This window comes from Neopsephotus bourkii, unplaced genomic scaffold (genome assembly GCF_033783945.1).
Source record: "Neopsephotus bourkii isolate Nb327-2 ecotype Australia unplaced genomic scaffold, CSIRO-AGI_Nbou_v1 NB_289, whole genome shotgun sequence".
Classification (NCBI taxonomy): domain Eukaryota; kingdom Metazoa; phylum Chordata; class Aves; order Psittaciformes; family Psittacidae; genus Neopsephotus; species Neopsephotus bourkii.
In genome coordinates, this window is record NW_026900798.1 from 24,507 (window position 1) to 43,370 (window position 18,864).

The window sequence follows — 18,864 nt, forward strand, 5'->3', positions numbered from 1 at the left end:
ATACAAAGTAAAATGTGTTATTCCATCTCTACTGCTCAGGACTTGTGGCCTGTTTTATACTACAAATAAAATGGGTTTGGGAAAGAATCCAAGAGAACTTGTGTGGAAGTTACTTATAATCTTTTTTTCACTGGTTGTAGTACCATACAATTCCTGCTTGCCCAAAAAGTAACCAGCTGTCAGGGGAGGGTTGCATAAAGACTGCACGATAGGGACTAAACCTGTAAACAACTACTAGTACAATGAGAAATACTAATTAACTACAACAGTTACTCCCACAGAGCATGGCAAAGCTTCCTTTGGAGACAGCAAAGAAGGGAAAAGTCAAGATGTTCTCATGCAACAGTATCAGGCACCTTGAACTGTAGAACTGCACGTTTAATTGGATGTAGACTGTATGTACTATGTTTGTCTACAATCCTGATGCTGTTTGTTCCCTGAAGCACGATGTACACAAAATACACAAAATATGCTTACCATCACCCTCCCCCCCCAAAAAAGAAAAAAACAAAACCCAAAGCAAAACAAAACTATTATTCAGTCCTGCGACTAGGATACTCTGTGTGTAGTGTGGAACGTGACAGTGACCCATGCATCATTTTGTGGTGGCGAAGGTGGTCCCCAGGTGAAGTAGACTCAGTCCGTACATGGATCACCAAAAGCATAAACCACCTCCTTAAAGTATTTTACTGTACATATCCTCACAGATGGTGCAGATTTTCTAGAGATGTGATTTTTAGCAGGTAAATCTAGTAGATCCAAACTCAGAATTTCAGCTCTTGCTTGCTTGCACGTTTGTGTGCAGTCTTACAAGGCACAGAAAAACAGAGGAAGGAGATAATGAAATGTCTTCATTAATGATAATAAAATGACTGCGAGGGGTGAAAGCAATTGCAAGGGGTTTCAGGTCTTGGTGGCGATTGAAAGTTGTTACAACTGCAAGCAGCTCTTAGGTCTTCCACTGTAACCAGGCAAGTTCTCACCAGAAAAAGAGCCATGACAGTCATCCATCCACACTGCACTGCTTACCAGTCGGGAAGGACTCCTTTGTTTGATTTCAACCCTAGGACAGTCTGCAGTAGCTTTGCTATAGCTAACCACCACTGTCATCACCTCAGAGGTCTGAAGTGATGACATCAAACAGGAGGAAAAAAAAAAAAAGATCAAATTAAAATCATTGTACAGAATTATGCTAATTGTGTCATGTGCTGGAGAGACCCCTGTAAAATGCTTTTACACGTCTGAGAAAGACCTCAGGACATCAAGGACTTTCTGACAATTATGAAGGGCATCAGCAGTGTGCCAAGCACATCTCTTTCAGTGCAAATTTTCACTGCAAAGTAAGTAAGGCAATAAGGCAGCCAAACAAAATATCACAAGGTGAGTCCTAAATGACCTGAACCAAGAGCTCCAAAGGAGAACATAATGGTTTTGCCAGTTACTTGTCTGATGTTTTTAATTTTGTAGGAGGATGAGAGAGAAAAAGGGTGATTTGATTTTCTCTTACCTTTCAACCGAATCAGCATTTGTATTCTGCTCAGGTGTTAGTGTTGCATAACTCAGGGGCAGGTTTAGACCCACAACTGGCCCTACAGTACTGAGCCACAGTATGATGTAATTTATGTGTCTAGGGAAAAAAACCCAAACAAAAAAGCACCATAAACATTATCACAACCTTTTCTGCATTACAATCATAGAATAACTTGATATGAGGTTATTCCTTCACATCATCTATAGCAAATGTTTTTTAACTGTCAGTCCTTAGGTGACAATACAGAATCTTACTCTGTATGGATCAAGGAAGTTGTTTTGACCATTTTGACTTGCCAGCTAATTGACTTTACCTGCACTGCATACAGCCTTAAAAAGCACAGAAGTGTTTCCCACCTGTTGTATTTCCGTGAACTGATTAGTATGGAAGAGATGAATTCATTAGTTCGGCACGGGTGTAGAACAAAGAATGGCTGCCCAAGTAAGGGGTGCTCCTAAGGGGCAAAGCAGGTTCCAATTAATCCTTGATGTAACTTTTCTCATTTCAGAATCTAACCCACATTGCTCTCTTACTGATAGTCATGACAAATTGAGACCACATTCTCCCATCTTGGAAAGGAAGTTAAGATCACCAACCAAGCTACACCACCATTTTAGCTAAAAAGTAAAAAAGTTACTGTTACCGCTATTACCTGAATACAAATAGGCAAAGATACTGAATAAACAAGTATCTGATCAAGAGTAATTAATATATAAATCTCCTAGGTTCAGCTGTAGCAGTCATTTTTCTCCTTCCTAGTAGCTGGTGCAGTGCTGTGGTTTTGATTTCTTTAGTCTGAGGACAATGCTGATAACACCAATGTTTTTAGTTGTTGCCAAGTAATGTTTATTCCAATCAAGGACTTTTCAATCCCATGCTCTGCCAGGGAAGCCAGGCAGCCAGGAGGAAGCAGAGACAGGACACCTGACCCAAATTAGCCAAGGGGGTATTCCATACCACAGCATGTCATGCCTAGTATAGAAACTGGGGGGAGTTACCCGGAAGGGCTAGATCACTGCTCGGGTTGGGCGTTAGTTTTCTATTGTACCTTAGTTACTGGACTGTTCTTATCTCAACCCGTGTGAGTTACATTCTTTCGATTCTCCTCCCCATCCCTCCGGGAACTGGGGAAGGAAGAAGGGGGGGAGTGAGTCAGTGGCTGTGTGGTGCTGAGTTACCGGCTGGGCTTAAACCATGACAGTAAAACAAACTCACTCCATGGAAAGCTCTTTAACAACCTTGACCTCTTATCCTTGTATCTTCTCATACTGAAGCTGGGAAGTAAACATGGTTTAAGTTGGAGCCTTAGAGGGAGAGCAAGAAGGAAGAAGGGAGAGCCCTTGAGGTGGCTTTGACTTGCACTAAGTGGCATATCCCCACTTTAGGCTACTCTACAGAAAAAAAAAGAAAAAAAAAAGTCTTAAACCAGTTGTTTTTCAAGTAGCCTGGTCAAAACTGTCCTGAGGAAAACACAAAAATCATGTAGTGACAGTTAAGTCGACACAGTCCCTATGACATAAGACTCCGCCTGTTTTTCTCTAGCCTCACACAATATGCAGTACTGCTGAAAACTGAACCCAATGCTCTGTAAAGTCTTCACTTCCATCTCCAGCCAGCACTTGAACAGAATACATGTTCTGACTTAAACACACTTGCAGTCAATGCAGAGCCATAACAGTGATCTCATCAGCTCTTATATGGGCGTGGACAATGATGGAATAAACCACAGGATCACCACCTCTGCACAGTGTCCATTCAGCTGTGTGAACCTCCTCCACTGTGTCATGCTACTCACCAAAGCCACAGCAGAGACTGACTGTAAGGATTAATGTGATGAGTGTTTTATCCTGGAAAGAAGACCCTTTTCCTTAGATGTGCTTCTTGTGTGGCTCTGTTTCTCCACAGTAAAGAAGAAACACTAAATGGATGCTCCAGCACAGCCTAGAAACAAACCCAAATCCTCTCCTGTCATGTTCAGCAAAAATGTTCTATAATATTAAATATTAAACAGGGTCTCTTACAGCTGAATGACACCTGACTGTTATATTGAAAATGCACTCCTGAGGATCAATCATCTTATGTCTAAGAGAATTTCAAAACACTTCCAGAAGCTTCAGAACACAAAAGCAGTATGCAGAAAGCTTGCTTTGACACTGCAGTGCAAGCAGATAATGCTGTTCAAGACTGCTATCATCTGCTGTTGGTAGAAGTGAACTGATGCTGTTTTCCACTGACAGAAAAAGTGGTAGTTTGAATTAAAACCCCTTTCTTTTTACCTGATTGCTTTTATTAGGTCTCTCAATAATTCTAAAAAATATACAAAACGCACCAATGGTATTCCTAAAGATAACAAAAAAAGACAGATAATGTTTACAAAACTGTTACAAAAAATAAAAAAAAATAAATTGTAGATTGAGGTAGACTGGGCAGCAATTTCAGCCAACTCCCTTCCTTACACAAAGAAAGAGCTTAAAGATGTAGCATACACTGTGAAAAATAAGAGAGAAGATAATCTGATCTTAAGTGATTTAGCACTTACAGCAAGGGATAAAGAGAATTCCAAGCCGTCCAGCCTGGCCTTGAACATTGCCAGGGATGGGGCAGCCACAGCTTCTCTTGGCAACCTGTGTCAGGGCCTCACCACCCTCACAGGGAAGATCTGCCTAAGAGCTCATCTCAGTCTCCCCTCTGTCAGGTTAAAGCCATTCCCCCTTGCCCTGTCCCTACAGGCCCTTGTTCAAAGCCCCTCTCCAGCTTTCTTGTAGCCCCTTTAGGCACTGGCAGCTGCTCTAAGGTCTCCCCTTAAGGAGCCTTCTCTTCTCCAGGCTGAACAAGCCCAGCTCTCTCAGCCTGTCTCCAGAGCAGAGCTGCTCCAGACCTCACAGCATCTTCATGGCCTCCTCTGGACTCTCTCCAACAGCTCCACATCCCTCTTATGTTACTGCCCCAGAGCTGGAGGCAGGACTGCAGGGGCGTTCTTCCCAGAGTGCAGGAGAGGGGGAGAATCCCCTCTCTTGACCTGCTGCTTATCCTGCTGGTGATGCAGCCCAGGACATGGGTGGTTTCTGGGCTGCCAGCGCACACTGATAGGTCACGTCCTTCCTCTTGTTACAACATGACAGAGTGTCACTGAAGAAACCTTCAAACTTTAACCATTAAATGTTCATATGAAAAAGCAGAGTGCATTGGTACTTAGTTTTCCAAAAGGGTAAAAATCCTTGGTTCCACCATCTTCAGCATCAATCTGTGGCTTAAGAGCATGTGATAGAGATGAAGTCTGTTCACACTCTGAATTCACTGCAATCCCTTCTCCATTCTTCTTGAATGGATGGGACCCATTGCATGGATGGAGTCCCTCCAGATCTAATAGGGAAAGGCTTCTGTTACAGGACACAGCCATCACCTTCTACATTGATATGAAAGCTATGAGGACAGTTGGTCCCGGTTAGTCAAACCCTCTTCCTAGCTTTTCTCTTTGTTCTTCGAATTACCAAGGGGTGCTTCATACACATCCCGAAGTAACAGCTGTGCCAGGGTGGTGTAAATGTCACTCTAACCCACAGAATTTTGAACAGCAACAAATGACCCAAGGGTTTAATTAAACTCGTGCGGCTCCTTGCTGGGCTCTGAGAATGGTATGTGCACTAAAGCTTCATGTCTACACATTCAGGAGGAGCTGCTTTGGCTTCCATTTGCAGATCATTTTTGAAAACTGAACACTGTCAGTTATTTGTTAACCTCTAATCCAGGAAACCAAAGTTCATTATTGCACAGATCCTTCAGCACTCAAAGTCCACAAAAATGTCATGCAAAAGAGCTGTGTCCAAAGCTGTAATTTTTCAATCATCTTGCTGCATACACCCTTATTACCCTAAATGAAAGGCATGAAACTGAAAGAATGCCGTGCTGTTTATTTAAAACCTGAAAGATAGGAATATATCACACACTAATAGGAAAAACAGAAAAACACAAAACATTAAAGGAAAAAATCCTGAGCCAAGACCCATTAAGCAAGAGCCTCTAAAACAGGAAAAGGCTGAGGCAGGGAAGAATAGCTCCTGAGCATCAGGGAAAACACAGACAACATCAGATCTGATTCAGTCAAATCCTAAATTCCAAATCCTGTATGCAACAGCATCCCCATGAGGCTTTAATGTATACTCAAGGTGAAATCAATGACACAGCAGCTCTGAGAACAAAGTAACAGAGAGCTGACAGTAAGAATGCAAGAGTTATCAAAGCCCTGAATTATTTCAGAATTGGTAATGGGCTACAGAGACTTTTCTTTGCCAGGTCACCAGTCCAGGCTTGGCCCAGGCTAGCAACAGCTAGAACTCATTACAGTACAACAGCACTATATGCAACTGACAGATGTCACACCATCAAAGTGCCATTCATTAGGGCCCTTGCTGGTAGTCACTGCAGATGAGTCCACAACTGAAGATGATGGTTTATCTTGCCACCATAGGGAGAAGTCCCTGTAGGCCAGCTCTGAAGTCAGGAAAACCAGGGGAACTCAAACTTCTGCTGTTTATGGCACACCCTGAGGCAGGGCTACGTGCCTCTGATGTCCCAAGTCCTTCTCAAACAGTACCAAAATGGTAGAAATGAAAGCTTGTGCTGAATCTGCTTTGTGAGCTTATCTACTACCTGTGATGTTCCACACACAGTGAATGCATCCTATACATAACACTAGAGCAGCAGTATTAGCCTTCAGCTAGCCTGATCCATGAGCCAGTTACAGAAAAAATGTAAAATCACACTGGACTGCAAGCAAAAAAAAACAAAACAAAAAACCCCAAACAAAAAAAAATTAAATAGTATAAAAGAGTCTTCCCCCTTTTAGTTTAGAAATCAATCTTTTTTCTAATCAGTTATGTAGTAATGCATTTTAGAGACCTATATATGAGAGTCTCGAGTCAATTCTCACAATTACTCGCTGGCATTGTACAGCATGAACCCATTTTAAGGTCGCCTACAACTCTTCTGGACAGTAACACACTGACACACAGTTTATTTGAAATCAGCAGCACTCTTTTCTTGTATCTGTGTATGATCATGTATCTATCTATCTATGAGGCTGATTCATAACACTGCCCTTTCTGCACCACACACTGTAGTCCATTATCCATCTGCATATTCCTCTTACCCAACATTCATGTGAAATAAAATCTTTCCAGGCAGCAACTAGCTTCATTGAATTTGAAAGTTCAAGATGTTGCTTCATCTATTTCCTGTAGGAAGACTTCTTTACTAGGTGACTTCAAGAAAGATTTGTAAGGATGCTCTGTACCCATTTCTGTAGCCTCTACCTCACCTCCTCCCATACAAAATTATGCAAGGGATGGATGGATCAAAGATGTGAAATGTTTCATTAGGTAGTTTGGAAATTAATGTAGCTCTGTTTCAGAAATGCTACACAAGACTGAATGTGACTGAGTGCTGACAGCACAACAGCTTCCTATTTCTTAGCTGCTCAATTATAACCATCATGCACATACGCTGCGCAGCTGCAGTGTGAAGATAAACTGGTGAGCTTGAGCCTCTTTTGCTGAGGTTTAGGTTAGATAGTGTTCCTTAGCCCACAGCAACAGCAAAATCTGAGTGGTAAGGCTCCTTGAGGACTGAGACACAGATCAGCCGAGCAGCTTTCTTCACCACGTGTAAGGCAGACTCTTCACATCAGGGATGAGAAGCCTTCATCAACCTGTTCTGTCCTCATTTACTAATGGAACTGGACTTCACAGGGTCATCAACAGTTAAGATGTAAAAACATAACTTCATCCTTTCTCCTATGCAGTGCTTGTAGCACAGTGAAATATTAAAGACATGACACTGGCAAAGACTGGGTAGTTCCTAAGTACAGGTATAATTAAGTCTAAAACTTCCATCAGATGATTTTGTCAGAAGTGAATATAGGAAATACTATCCCTGTCAGATTTAAACTAAAAGTAAACATTACTTCAGGTAATGGGTAATTGCCTGTAGGTTTCTGTACTGTGCTCTGCTCATCTCTTCCCCAGCCAGCAGGTATTTTGTTGTCATTATCTTTCTTGTAACAGCACCATTCATTTTCTCTGTCATAACTGAAGGTCTTCCAGTAGTAATGGCTTCTATTTTCTCCAGTGCTACATTAAGCTGCCTTTGAGCACCCATCATAACATTTATGGTCTCTCCATTTATGATAGTGCAAAGGGATTTGTGCCTGAAATTGCCTCTTCCCCAATCCAGTTTGCATCATGTTGCTTTGCAAAAATAAATTCATGGAAGGGTGTCAAAATTTTCACGCAGGTAACTACCACCAAACTTTACACCACAGCCAGGACCGATTCTTTTCAGTTATTTTCCCAGAAGCATTCACAATCCCAGTTATCAGGTCAGAAAAAGAAGGCAGAATACATAAAACATGTCCTCCATAATCTCTTCCATTTAAAGAAACAGAAATAATGATGCAGTGGATAAAGAAGTTGCATGTTTTTCCTTTTTCACCCATTACTGACCACATTACACACCACTGAAATAAATGCCTGCTTTTAAGTAAAAATCCTTCACTCAAGATTATGCTACTTTTTTATGTCCTTGAATTTACACTTTACCTTAATAACTTGTTAATAAAACTTAACTCTGCTTATTCAGAAAGAAAGTACTACAACTTTGCTCTTCAGATCGACTGTGTCTCCCACAACCAGAGCAGTTAACTGTGCACATGTGGAACTTAGCTATAGAGAATAGAACTAGAGTTCAAAGGGATTACTTTATGCTTAAATTACACTTGCTCAGGTTCAACCGCACAAAGTGCGTAACATTTTTATGAATGAGGGCTGGGAGACTTTAAGCGTGAGCACTGAATCTGGACAAGTACATGCACGCTGTCTTTACAAGGACCAGTAACGATACTCGCAAAGGCAACAGGAGAGTAAGAGGTGTCACAAGAAATATGTTCCGAACTTCTCTCTATCCCCTCCTCCTCATAGATTTTCCTCTAATAAAGGAATTACTATAACAGAAACTCTATTAATATGGAATCACTACACTGCAGATGCAATGTGAAGAAAATGTAATCACACAGGGAACTTTCATCATCCTGATAGGAAGTACAGACCATAGTAACAAAGCTTTTGTTAAGATACTAATTGTAAAGGGCTGCTCCATCCTACTGACACAGGTTGCAACATTACTATTAATGCAGCCATTTCATAAAAACGTTTTACTGACAGTACTGCACACAGAGAAATTATAATCTTAAAAATTTTCAGAGAGCAAAAATGACTGTTGAAAAAACGTGCCTGCTGAAGCAGCCATTAACTCCAAAAAAGCCTAAAAAAAACCCTCAAAAAAGGCCATTTATCTAGAGGGCTTGGGATAGAATTTATTATCTGGGACAGATAACGTAGTCACCTTGATTTCAATTTACAGGAAGAACCCAAGTCATCCTTACTGATATAATTGAGCAGAGTTTCCACAACTTTGCCATAAAACCCAGAGAAGCACTCCCACTGATAAGCCTGTTGAAGATAAAACAACCTACTTCTGTCTGTAATAGGTATTGAAGAATGACTATGAAAGTGCAGCTACCACTGTTCTGCATTTTCTTAGACAATCAAAATAAATCAGTGATAGTACTGAGGAGGAGAAAACTTGAAGGGACCCTGATGAGACAAAGAAGTGCAAACTAGACCAAAAAAGCAAATTTCTCTCATTACCAAACCTCTTTTTGGAGGAGAAGGCTGAAGAGCGATTTTGATTTATGCTCAAGTTCTTCTTTGCAGATGAACAGTTGTATTGCCCTTATGACTTAATGTATCTGTTCCTTGTGTATTCCAAAATACATACCAGCTAACTTTAATGACAAGTTTTTATCAACACTTTTACTAATACTAACCCCACACAGCCAACTAAGGTGGATCCTATCCTTCTTCCATCAAATACAAACTACAAGCTGAAGACGCAATTAATCAAACGGCCAAGTTTTTCTGGGGAAAATGGAGTTGCTTTGGCAGACCCTACAAGTACAAACATATGAGGACACTTAACACAGCCAGAATTAATCTTTCAGATCAACCACACCTACCACTTCATACCTGTTGTTTCAATCCCACGTGCCACAAAGGTGGAAATGCGGGTTCTGAAGAAGTAAACACTTCATGGTACAAACTGCTCTTTGTGTAAAGGAAGTCTTATAATCCTGCTCATGTTATCAAGCCTGGCTGATCCCAGCCTGAATGACCACAGCTCTGAATAAAACCACCTTCTCCTTCGGATAAAGCTCTGGCTGCCATGCTCCCAGCACACACATCACTGCTATATTGCTAACTTACTGCTGCTTATATTGGCAGCTGCAGCTTCTGCTGAATGTGACAGCTGAATACATCTACAGTTTGATGCTACTGAAACATCAATGTTGATTTTCCATTTTTAAAGCTATCAGAACTATCCAGGTGCATCCAAAACAGGAACAATACCTCTACCCACAATCTCTGAAGACAGCTTGCTTTCTCTTGTATATTGCTCGCTGCACGTTAGAAAGTCACAGACAAAGGCTGTTTGCCAGAAGTAAAGTGTTTTCAAGGTTGGAAAGGTGGCAGACAGAAATGGGTTTAAATCAGAAGTTTTACTTTAGTTTATGTCTTCCTGTTTTAAGTGTATTCAAAAACTACGTATTTTCTTCATATAGTGATTTCTATAACTAGGATAATGATAACAACTGAGAAAACTGCCGTAATACCTGATGTGCATATGTGCTTTTTCTGCAGAATTTATTATTGTAATACTTGATACTACAGAATACAAAATATAATAACTACATGACCAAACATTCCATATTTCTTCCCCAAAATCTGCCCAATTCCAGAATATTTACAGTTTTAAAGGGGTGGTGATCCTTTTCTACAGTTTATAATTGTATTAGTTTTTTAAAAGATATTGAATACCTAAACCAACATCCATGAGAGGCATATTTAACAGACAATGCAGGACAAGCACGACATTAATCAAGAACAGTCAACACTGCTGATATATATTTATAAATGTATATATTTATTTACCTATTTATTTATCTATTTAGATGTACATAGAATAACATTTGAATTATTAATTTTGAGAACAAGAGGAATCAAAGCACTAGGAGATGCTCACACAAGACTATATTTTTAAAGCTTAAACTTCTTGGAAGCATGTAACTTCCTTTTAGGATTTTTTAATAAATCTTTACAGTTAAAAATTGGCATGCCCATAGTTATATTGTCAAGAAATGGCACCTCAGACATTTTCTTAAGAAAACAAACAGATGATTCTTCTCCCATACTTGCCAAAATAAGGCTAATTCAGTTGTCACCACTTTAGTTATGTAGCATATAGTCTTAATTAATTAATATTTAAAATCTGTTCTTAAGTTAAGAGATTCATCCAAGGTGCAAAACTAAATGATCCAACAAGCTGTGGAAGTATGCAAAAGATTTTGCAGACAGATTTCCTACCCTGATTAAAGAAATTGTAAGATAAGAAAAAAAAATTCCATACCAGCATTTCATAAATGTGCCCTGAAAGCGTTCATTTTATAATCTCAGGAATTCCTGGACAGAAAGATATTGAGAAGAGAGATTTCATAACACTTTTGAGTTTGAAATACTGTAACCAGCAAATGCAATGGATGGCATCTATTCCTAGTTCCTCTTTACAGTTTATCAAGTAGGTATTGTAACTGATAACTGTAACAGAAGTCAGACAATAATTACCACTAGGTAATGAATGGAAAGCAAATTTCTGCTGCAGCAGAGCAGTAGAAAACTTATTTAATTATATCAAATATAAAGAGGCAATGACGTCCACAGAACTGTGACTCAACCCTCATTTTTAGTTCAGAACAACAGAAGTCTTTCTTTGCTCTCCATCTCTCCCTGCAGTGGCAGGTGTCTGTCCTCTCCTCCTCCAGTCAAACCATCTTACATTAGCTATCATTTGAAACATTTGCTGGACCAAGCACTCTGATTCACTACTGAAACTGAATTCCCAGTGTTCTAGAACAGACACTGTAAGGCCTTTCAGTATTCATGGTAAGTTTCCTACTACTTGAAAGTCTCAATATAAGGCTATAAACTTGGTACCACCTAAAAGTTCTGTACATACAACATAGTAGAGTCAGAGATTAGAATAGGGATTAGCAACCACCAGAGCAGCAGATGCTGGCACAGCAAAAGAAAACCCCAAAAGGACACTGAAACGGTCTCCTGCAAGGCTGAAGTGCCTGCCTCAGGACTGCAGCTAAATGTTTTGACAAAACCAGTATTTGGAGTTTAGAAAAGACTTTGATCACTTCAGTGTCTCGGCCAACACAGGACTGAAAATGGCAAGCTCTCTTCCGATAGCACAGAAGAGATACAGCTTATGGAAGTCTGAAGTCACCATTTCTGCAGGAGACATAGCACCTGCTGTGCAGGGGGATTTTGGGTGGTCTCTCCACTCGTTCTTGAATCAGGCTGCTATGCCATCAGAAATACAATATACGAAAAGAAGAGCCAAAATGGGACTCTGGGTGACTTTCAACTGGTTTTGTGAGTCTTTGAGACTGTATACAGCTTCATGCCTGTTATAGTTTAAACCCAATCAGGCAGCTCGTTCACTCACTCCCCCCCTTCTTGGCCTCCCCCTACTCCTGCAGGGATGGAGAGGAGAATCAAAAAGAATGCAGCTCCCACGGGTTGAGATAAGAACAGTTTAGTAACTAAGTTATAACACAAATCACTACTGCTACCACCAATAATAATAATGATAAAGGAAATAACAAGGGAAGAGAATACACCTCAGCACCTCAGATAACTCACCCCCCCAGCCCGACTGAGCACTGACAGATACCTCCTCCAACCCTGCCATCCTAGCCCTTCCAGGTAACTCTCAGTTACATCCTGGGCATGACGTGCTGTGGTATGGAATACCTCTTTGGTTAGTTTGGGTCAGGTGTCCTGTCTTTGCTTCCTCCCAGCTTCCCCTTCTCCCTAGAAGAGCATGAGGCTCTCAAAGTCCTTGGTCAGAGTAAAACATCAGCGTTATCAGCTCTGTTCCGAGGCCAAAAGTCAAAACACAATGCCGCATCAGCTACTAGGACGGAGAAAAATGACTGCTACTCCTGAACGCAGGACAATACCCATCTCCAATAGAAGGGTCTTTCAGGAGAATATGAGTCTGGCCTCTTTCTGTGTCTCAGTCTCCTTGTACTGCTCCAGCATGTCTTCTGTATTAAGGATGATGGAGGACACATTTCTGCCTGGTAATTTTGCATCCATTCATGGACAAGTGGTCTCATGAATCCATCTGAATCAGCTTTTGAACTGCTGATACCATCTGCCTCCACAGAGCACAGGTGCTTAGGTATAAATTGCTTTCTGTTAACATGTATGCCTAACTTACATTTATATGGCACTTGAAACACTTTTAAAGATTAATAAAAGAAAAAAAAAATCTGCCAAAGGGCTTGACCTCTGCTGCAGAAAACAAACAGCGAAGTTATTATAAGGTTTTCAGTGCCTTGTGAGCATACCAGCTGCCTTTTAAATGGAGCTGAATGTGTCATATTTGACATCCAATTATTTTATATTGTGCAACCAATGTTGTTTTGCATTTTAGACTTTTTCACAATAACATTCAGTAAGGTGTAATGTTCAGCAACAGCTTTATGCCAGTAGTGAACTGTTAAAGAGGCCACGGCAGCAGGAAGACAGAAAAGCAACCCACCTCTGCCTACAAGGAGAAATGCCAGACCAAAAAGAGAACATATTATTACAACTTCTGCCACAAAATCTCTGCTTGGAAAGCTCTGTGGAAGGAAAACCACTTCTAGATAAATTATCTGCAAATGCAATGTATAGCACTGAAACATTTCCCACAGAAGTAGAAAAGAATTGAGAAAATCAGTACTATTACTCTGAAATTCATTAAAGTAATTATATATCTGTGTGTTCAGTATTACTGAATCTTCATTTCAGAGTAACTGCTCAGCTCTAGTAACAATCGTACCAGGACCTGAAAGTCTATCCTCAGTTGTGCTCCAGAAATTCGCAAGTATCCTCCCACTGCTTCTTATCTCTACATGTAAATTATCCATTAAGCCTTTGTATTTCCTTTACATCATTTAGTATTAGTCCTCTATTTGGTCTTTTCCTCCTATGATATTAGTTGGACTAGGTTCATATCCATGAAGTCTTACTGGGAAAAACATGATAAAACTGTAGGGAAGCTATAAATTAATTAATGCTTAGTTTTAAAATAAAAACTACTTGCTAGCTTGCACAATACTACCACTTGGTTCAAATCACAGAAGTTCAATACATCACAAAAAAGGTTAGTTGGAAATAAATACCCACCCAGCTTTCCCACTCTCACATTTTTTCCCTGTGAAACAGCTTTCCAATCTCTACTGGTAAGAATCCCTTTCCTCAGGAAGTTGTACTAATAATTTTCCAAAAAATTAGGGAGTTCCAAAAAAGCAGGGGTTCCATAGCAACTGTTGATATGATTCAAAATTATTTAAGAGCAATCTTAGCAACCTTCTGTTGAGATATACAGCCTCCCCCACTTAGCAAAATCCTACAATATGGCAAGAAAGATTTGTATGTCTAAGAATAGCTACCTACACACATTTTTCAAGATGACTGAGCCATAACGATTTAAATCTCCCTATCACAGTTTCAGCAAGATGTGCATCTACGATACTACAGCAGTGTGTTCTGTTCAGAGTTTTGAATCTTTCCCTTTTTTTAAATCACACCATTAACATCCCTGACATTTTAGAAATAATGTTTATTGATTTTTCTGTTAACACTGATATGAATTCAGTGATGTAATGCACACGATTATTGAAGCACTATAAAGAATATGTCTTCCAGAATCTTAACTAGATGTTTAAAAAGAGCAGACTCTGGATTAATGTAGAAATAGTTCAATTCTGTGCTGTTATTTGGTTAGTTCAGATTTGGTTGACTACTTCTTGTATGACAGAATGGACATATAACAGAGATGATATTACACCTACCTGCTAAGTATCAAATGACACAAGAAAACCGCTTCATTCACATGAAATTGAGAAATAAATGTTGAGGAGAAAAAAAATCCCAAACCAGACACAGAATTCCTTATCACTCACTATTCTGAAGCTTAAGATTGGTACTTCATGGAACAGAGTTGCTAACTTATCCCATCTTGTAGTAGTAGTAGTTCTATTAGTAAATGGGAACAGCTCTATTCACTGTAGATGAGGATTCAAAAAAGGGTTGAGCAGTCTGGACATGAAGATGCATATACAATGCAGACAGAACCCTGCGGAATCGCTTTCAGTCCTCACTTGACTAGCATGGCTATCAACAGTCCACACCCTTCTATTTTAAGGTGAGCCTTTCAGCTAAGGCCTGAAGCACTGTGAAGGACCTTTTAACAGACTACCACAGACAACAATGATCTTCCATATTTAAAAATTTGTTCAAGGTTACAGAACAGCAGGAACACACCAAAGGAGAAATAACAGGAGAGGTGCCTGAGGATTGGAGGATGGCAAGTGTCACGCCAGTCTATAAGAAGGGCAAGAGGGAGGACCCGGGTAATTATAGACCGGTCAGCCTTACCTCCGTCCCTGGAAAGGTGATGGAACAACTTATTCTTGACACCATCTCTAGACATACCAAGGATGAAGGGGTCATTAAGAGCAGCCAACATGGTTTTACCAAGGGGAAGTCATGTTTGACCAACCTTATAGCCTTCTATGAGGAAGTAACTAGGTGGATGGATGATGGTAGAGCGGTAGATGTGGTTTTTCTTGATTTCAGTAAGGCATTTGATACTGTCTCCCACAGCATCCTCATAGATAAGCTAAGGAAGTGTGGGCTTGATGATCAGGTAGTGAGGTGGATCAAGAACTGGTTGAAAGGAAGAAGGCAGAGAGTTGTGGTCAATGGTGCAGAATCTAGGTGGAGGTCTGTGACTAGTGGAGCACCTCAGGGGTTGGTGCTGGGACCAGTGCTGTTTAGTATTTTCATCAACGACCTGGATGAGGGAACTGAGTGTACCCTCAGCAAGTTTTCTGATGACACTAAACTGGGAGGAATGGTTGACACACCAGAAGGCTGTGTTGCCATTCAGCGAGACCTGGACAGGCTGGAGAGTTGGGTGGGCAGAAATTTGATGAAATTCAACAAGGGCAAGTGTAGAGTCTTGCATCTGGGGAAGAACAACCCCATGTACCAGTACAGGTTGGGGACTGACCTGCTGGAAAGTAGCGAAGGGGAAAGGGACCTGGGGGTCCTGGTGGATAGCAGGATGAACATGAGCCAGCAATGTGCCTTTGTGGCCAAGAAGGCAAATGGCATCCTGGGGTGCATTAGAAAGGGTGTGGTTAGTAGGTCAAGAGAGGTTCTCCTCCCCCTCTACTCTGCCCTGGTGAGGCCCCATCTGGAATATTGTGTCCAGTTCTGGGCCCTTCAGTTCAAGAAGGCCAGGGAATTGCTTGAAAGAGTCCAACGCAGAGCCACAGAGATGATTAAGGGAGTGGAACATCTCCCCTATGAGGAGAGGCTGAGGGAGCTGGGTCTCTTCAGCTTGGAGGAGACTGAGGGGTGAGCTCATCAATGTTTACAAATATGTAAAGGGTGAGTGTCAGGATGATGGAGCTAGGCTTTTTTCAGTGATGCCCAGTGATAGGACAAGGGGCAGTGGGTGTAAACTGGAGCATAGGAGGTTCCATGTGAAGATCAGGCAAAACTTCTTTACTGTGAGAGTGACAGAGCACTGGAACAGGTTGTCCAGGGGGGTTGTGGAGTCTCCTACGTTGGAGATATTCAAGGCCCGCCTGGACAAGTTCCTGTGTGACGTATTCTAGGTTACCCTGCTTTTGCAGGGGGGTTGGACTAGATGATCTTTTGAGGTCCCTTCCAACCCTTGGGATTCTGTGATTCTGTGAAAGTGTATTTGCAGAAATTGCTGTTCTTATCTTTAAGGTCCCCTCCAACCCAAACCATTCTATGATAAATTAGACCATTAGGTTTATCTTTTCTGCAGTGCCATGAAAGAGACACTCCTGAAAAAGTTTTATGAAAAGACAAAAGAAAAATAACACAATCAATGCAACCACAAGAAACTTCTGATTCTTAGGAAACCCAGAGTGTTTTTGCACCCTGATGGAAGCAGAATTCCTGACTGGCAGAAGATCTGAGCTACTACAGTCCTGTGGATTACATCCTCAGTTAATATAATCCTTTGCACTGTCCTTACAAACTGCTCTATTTACAGTCAGTATCTAAATGCTATGAATGTCTATTTGAACCTAAACAACTGAAATGCTATTTATTGTTGTCAAATCGACAACCAAGGTATTACACATGAAATGTGTCCCCTCCCATGGCTGGGGGAAGGGCCCTGCACATACATCTCTAAATCATATTTCAGTAACAGAAGTGAACTGAGCAGTTTTTGCTAAAAAGCCCAGGACGGGGAAGGATGTAATGATGTATGTGCTCTATAACTTCCACAGTCCTTCAGAGTCCTGACTCACAGGTTGGTTTCTTTAGACTATTTCTGCAGGACCTTCAAGTCACCAAGCTTCCACTCGTTTTATTGGGCAGTTTTTCAACCGCTGAGCCTCCTGTAATAATGAAATTCGATTCCTATCCTTGGATGTTTGATTTCACGTTCCATCATCACTAAGCATTGATTAAGCCTTAGCACACATACTCTTGATTGTGTTCATGACTTTGTTTTCTCAGGGAAAGGTCAGGCTTTAAGACAACATCACACTGTTAGAAACAGAACTTCTGGTGATACTTGGTGCTGTGATAAGGTTCATCCATCAGCTTTTAAAATTCTCTTGACAGTTTGCTTCCATACAGGCAACAAACAACTAGGACATGGACTTGCACAAGCGAAAGAATCCAAACCAGACTTGAGCATGTCTGTTCAAGGGCTTGTATCTAAAATTCATAAAATTATTACTCAGCTTCACTGCAGCCTTAGAAATGCAAGTTTCTCAAGAGTGTTGTCTCTCCTCATGGGAAAAAAGGAAACAAAAGGCGAAACAAAAAACTAAACAAAACGCCCACACACACACACTTTCCTGTCACTGGGCACATGCATAAACAACATTTTGAAAGGGTGATCCGTTTACAGCCTATGCCCTGACAGAACTCCAAGAGCATGTCTACCACAGCAATGCAGGCAGCCTGTAGGCATTCATGCAGCATGTCTGCCGAAGCAGGCCTTGCACAAACATATCAGAAAGAATCACAGAATCAAAGCTGGTTTGGGCTGGAAAGGACCTTAAAGCTCATTCAGTTCTAACCCCTGCCATGGTGGGCAGGGACATCTTCCACTAGACTAGGCTGCTACAAGCCCTGTCCAACCTGGCCTTGAGCACTGCCAGGGATGGGGCAGCCTCAGCTTCTCTGGGCAACCTGTGCCAGGGCCTCAGCACCCTCATAGGGAAGAGCTTCTGCCTAAGAGCTCATCTCAGTCTCTCCTCTGCCAGGTTAAAGCCAGCGTAAAGACAGACGGGAAGGCAGTTACACCTCCCCTTTACTCTACAAGGATACAGAGAACTCACCTGAGACACAACAGACTTATATTGAAATTTTTTTTTATGCTTTAGAGTAAATGTCCTGACTTCCAAGAAGTCTAGCTCACCACTGACCTACACAGTATTCTAAGGCAGGAATGCTTCACTTCTTCCCGTTGGAAGTCATTCCCCTTTGTAGACCCATCATGGCAAAGAAAGGATGGAAAATTACTAGTGTCTTTCCCCCCCTTTTTTTTTACCCAATCTGGTAAATATTATACTATTCTTAAACAAATTTGGGAAATAAATAGGTCTCTTTACCTTCTAATAGGTGACTGCACACATCACTAATTCAGCAGCATTTCACATTCTCTGCAGAAAACAATGGCTCAACTGCATGTGGAGACTATACTACTGTCCTTGATGCCAGTTACTTCAAAATAGGTTTGGAGCACCTAGCCATACCAGGATGAAAACTCATGCACTGTCAGTGCTGGTACCCTATGCTCATTCCACACACAAAAAAAAGAGGGCTTCAACCCTGAAAACTGTTATCTCAGCAACTTTTCCCAGATAATCAGTCATCTTATAGGTAGAAAAAACATCAACATGGATCAGCAGGACAGCTGAGCATCTCTGTTTATCTTTTTTATTTGTATTTTTAAATACTTCAACTATTATTTTAAAGTTTGGCCATTACACAGTCATTAAAACCTTCAAAGTAGCTTTACTGCTGTATGCAATAATGCATATAGCTTATATGGAAGTGTATATATATTATCTGGTAAAGTTATGCTCTTAAACC

General features: G+C 41.0%; 1 protein-coding gene across 1 annotated transcript in view; it reads right to left on the reverse strand.

The window, feature by feature from the left end:
• Window positions 1–830: 830 nt before the first annotated feature.
• ATG10 (autophagy related 10) overlaps window positions 831–18,864 on the reverse strand; it is a 93,518-nt gene continuing 75,484 nt past the window's right edge. Inside the window, exons 6-8 of the mRNA XM_061347078.1 lie at window positions 1,888–1,985; window positions 1,508–1,627; window positions 831–1,122 (exon numbers count right to left, since the gene is read on the reverse strand). Coding sequence (XP_061203062.1) covers window positions 1,110–1,122; window positions 1,508–1,627; window positions 1,888–1,985 — 231 coding nt within the window. The 3' untranslated portion in view covers window positions 831–1,109. The remainder of the gene's footprint in view (window positions 1,123–1,507; window positions 1,628–1,887; window positions 1,986–18,864) is intronic.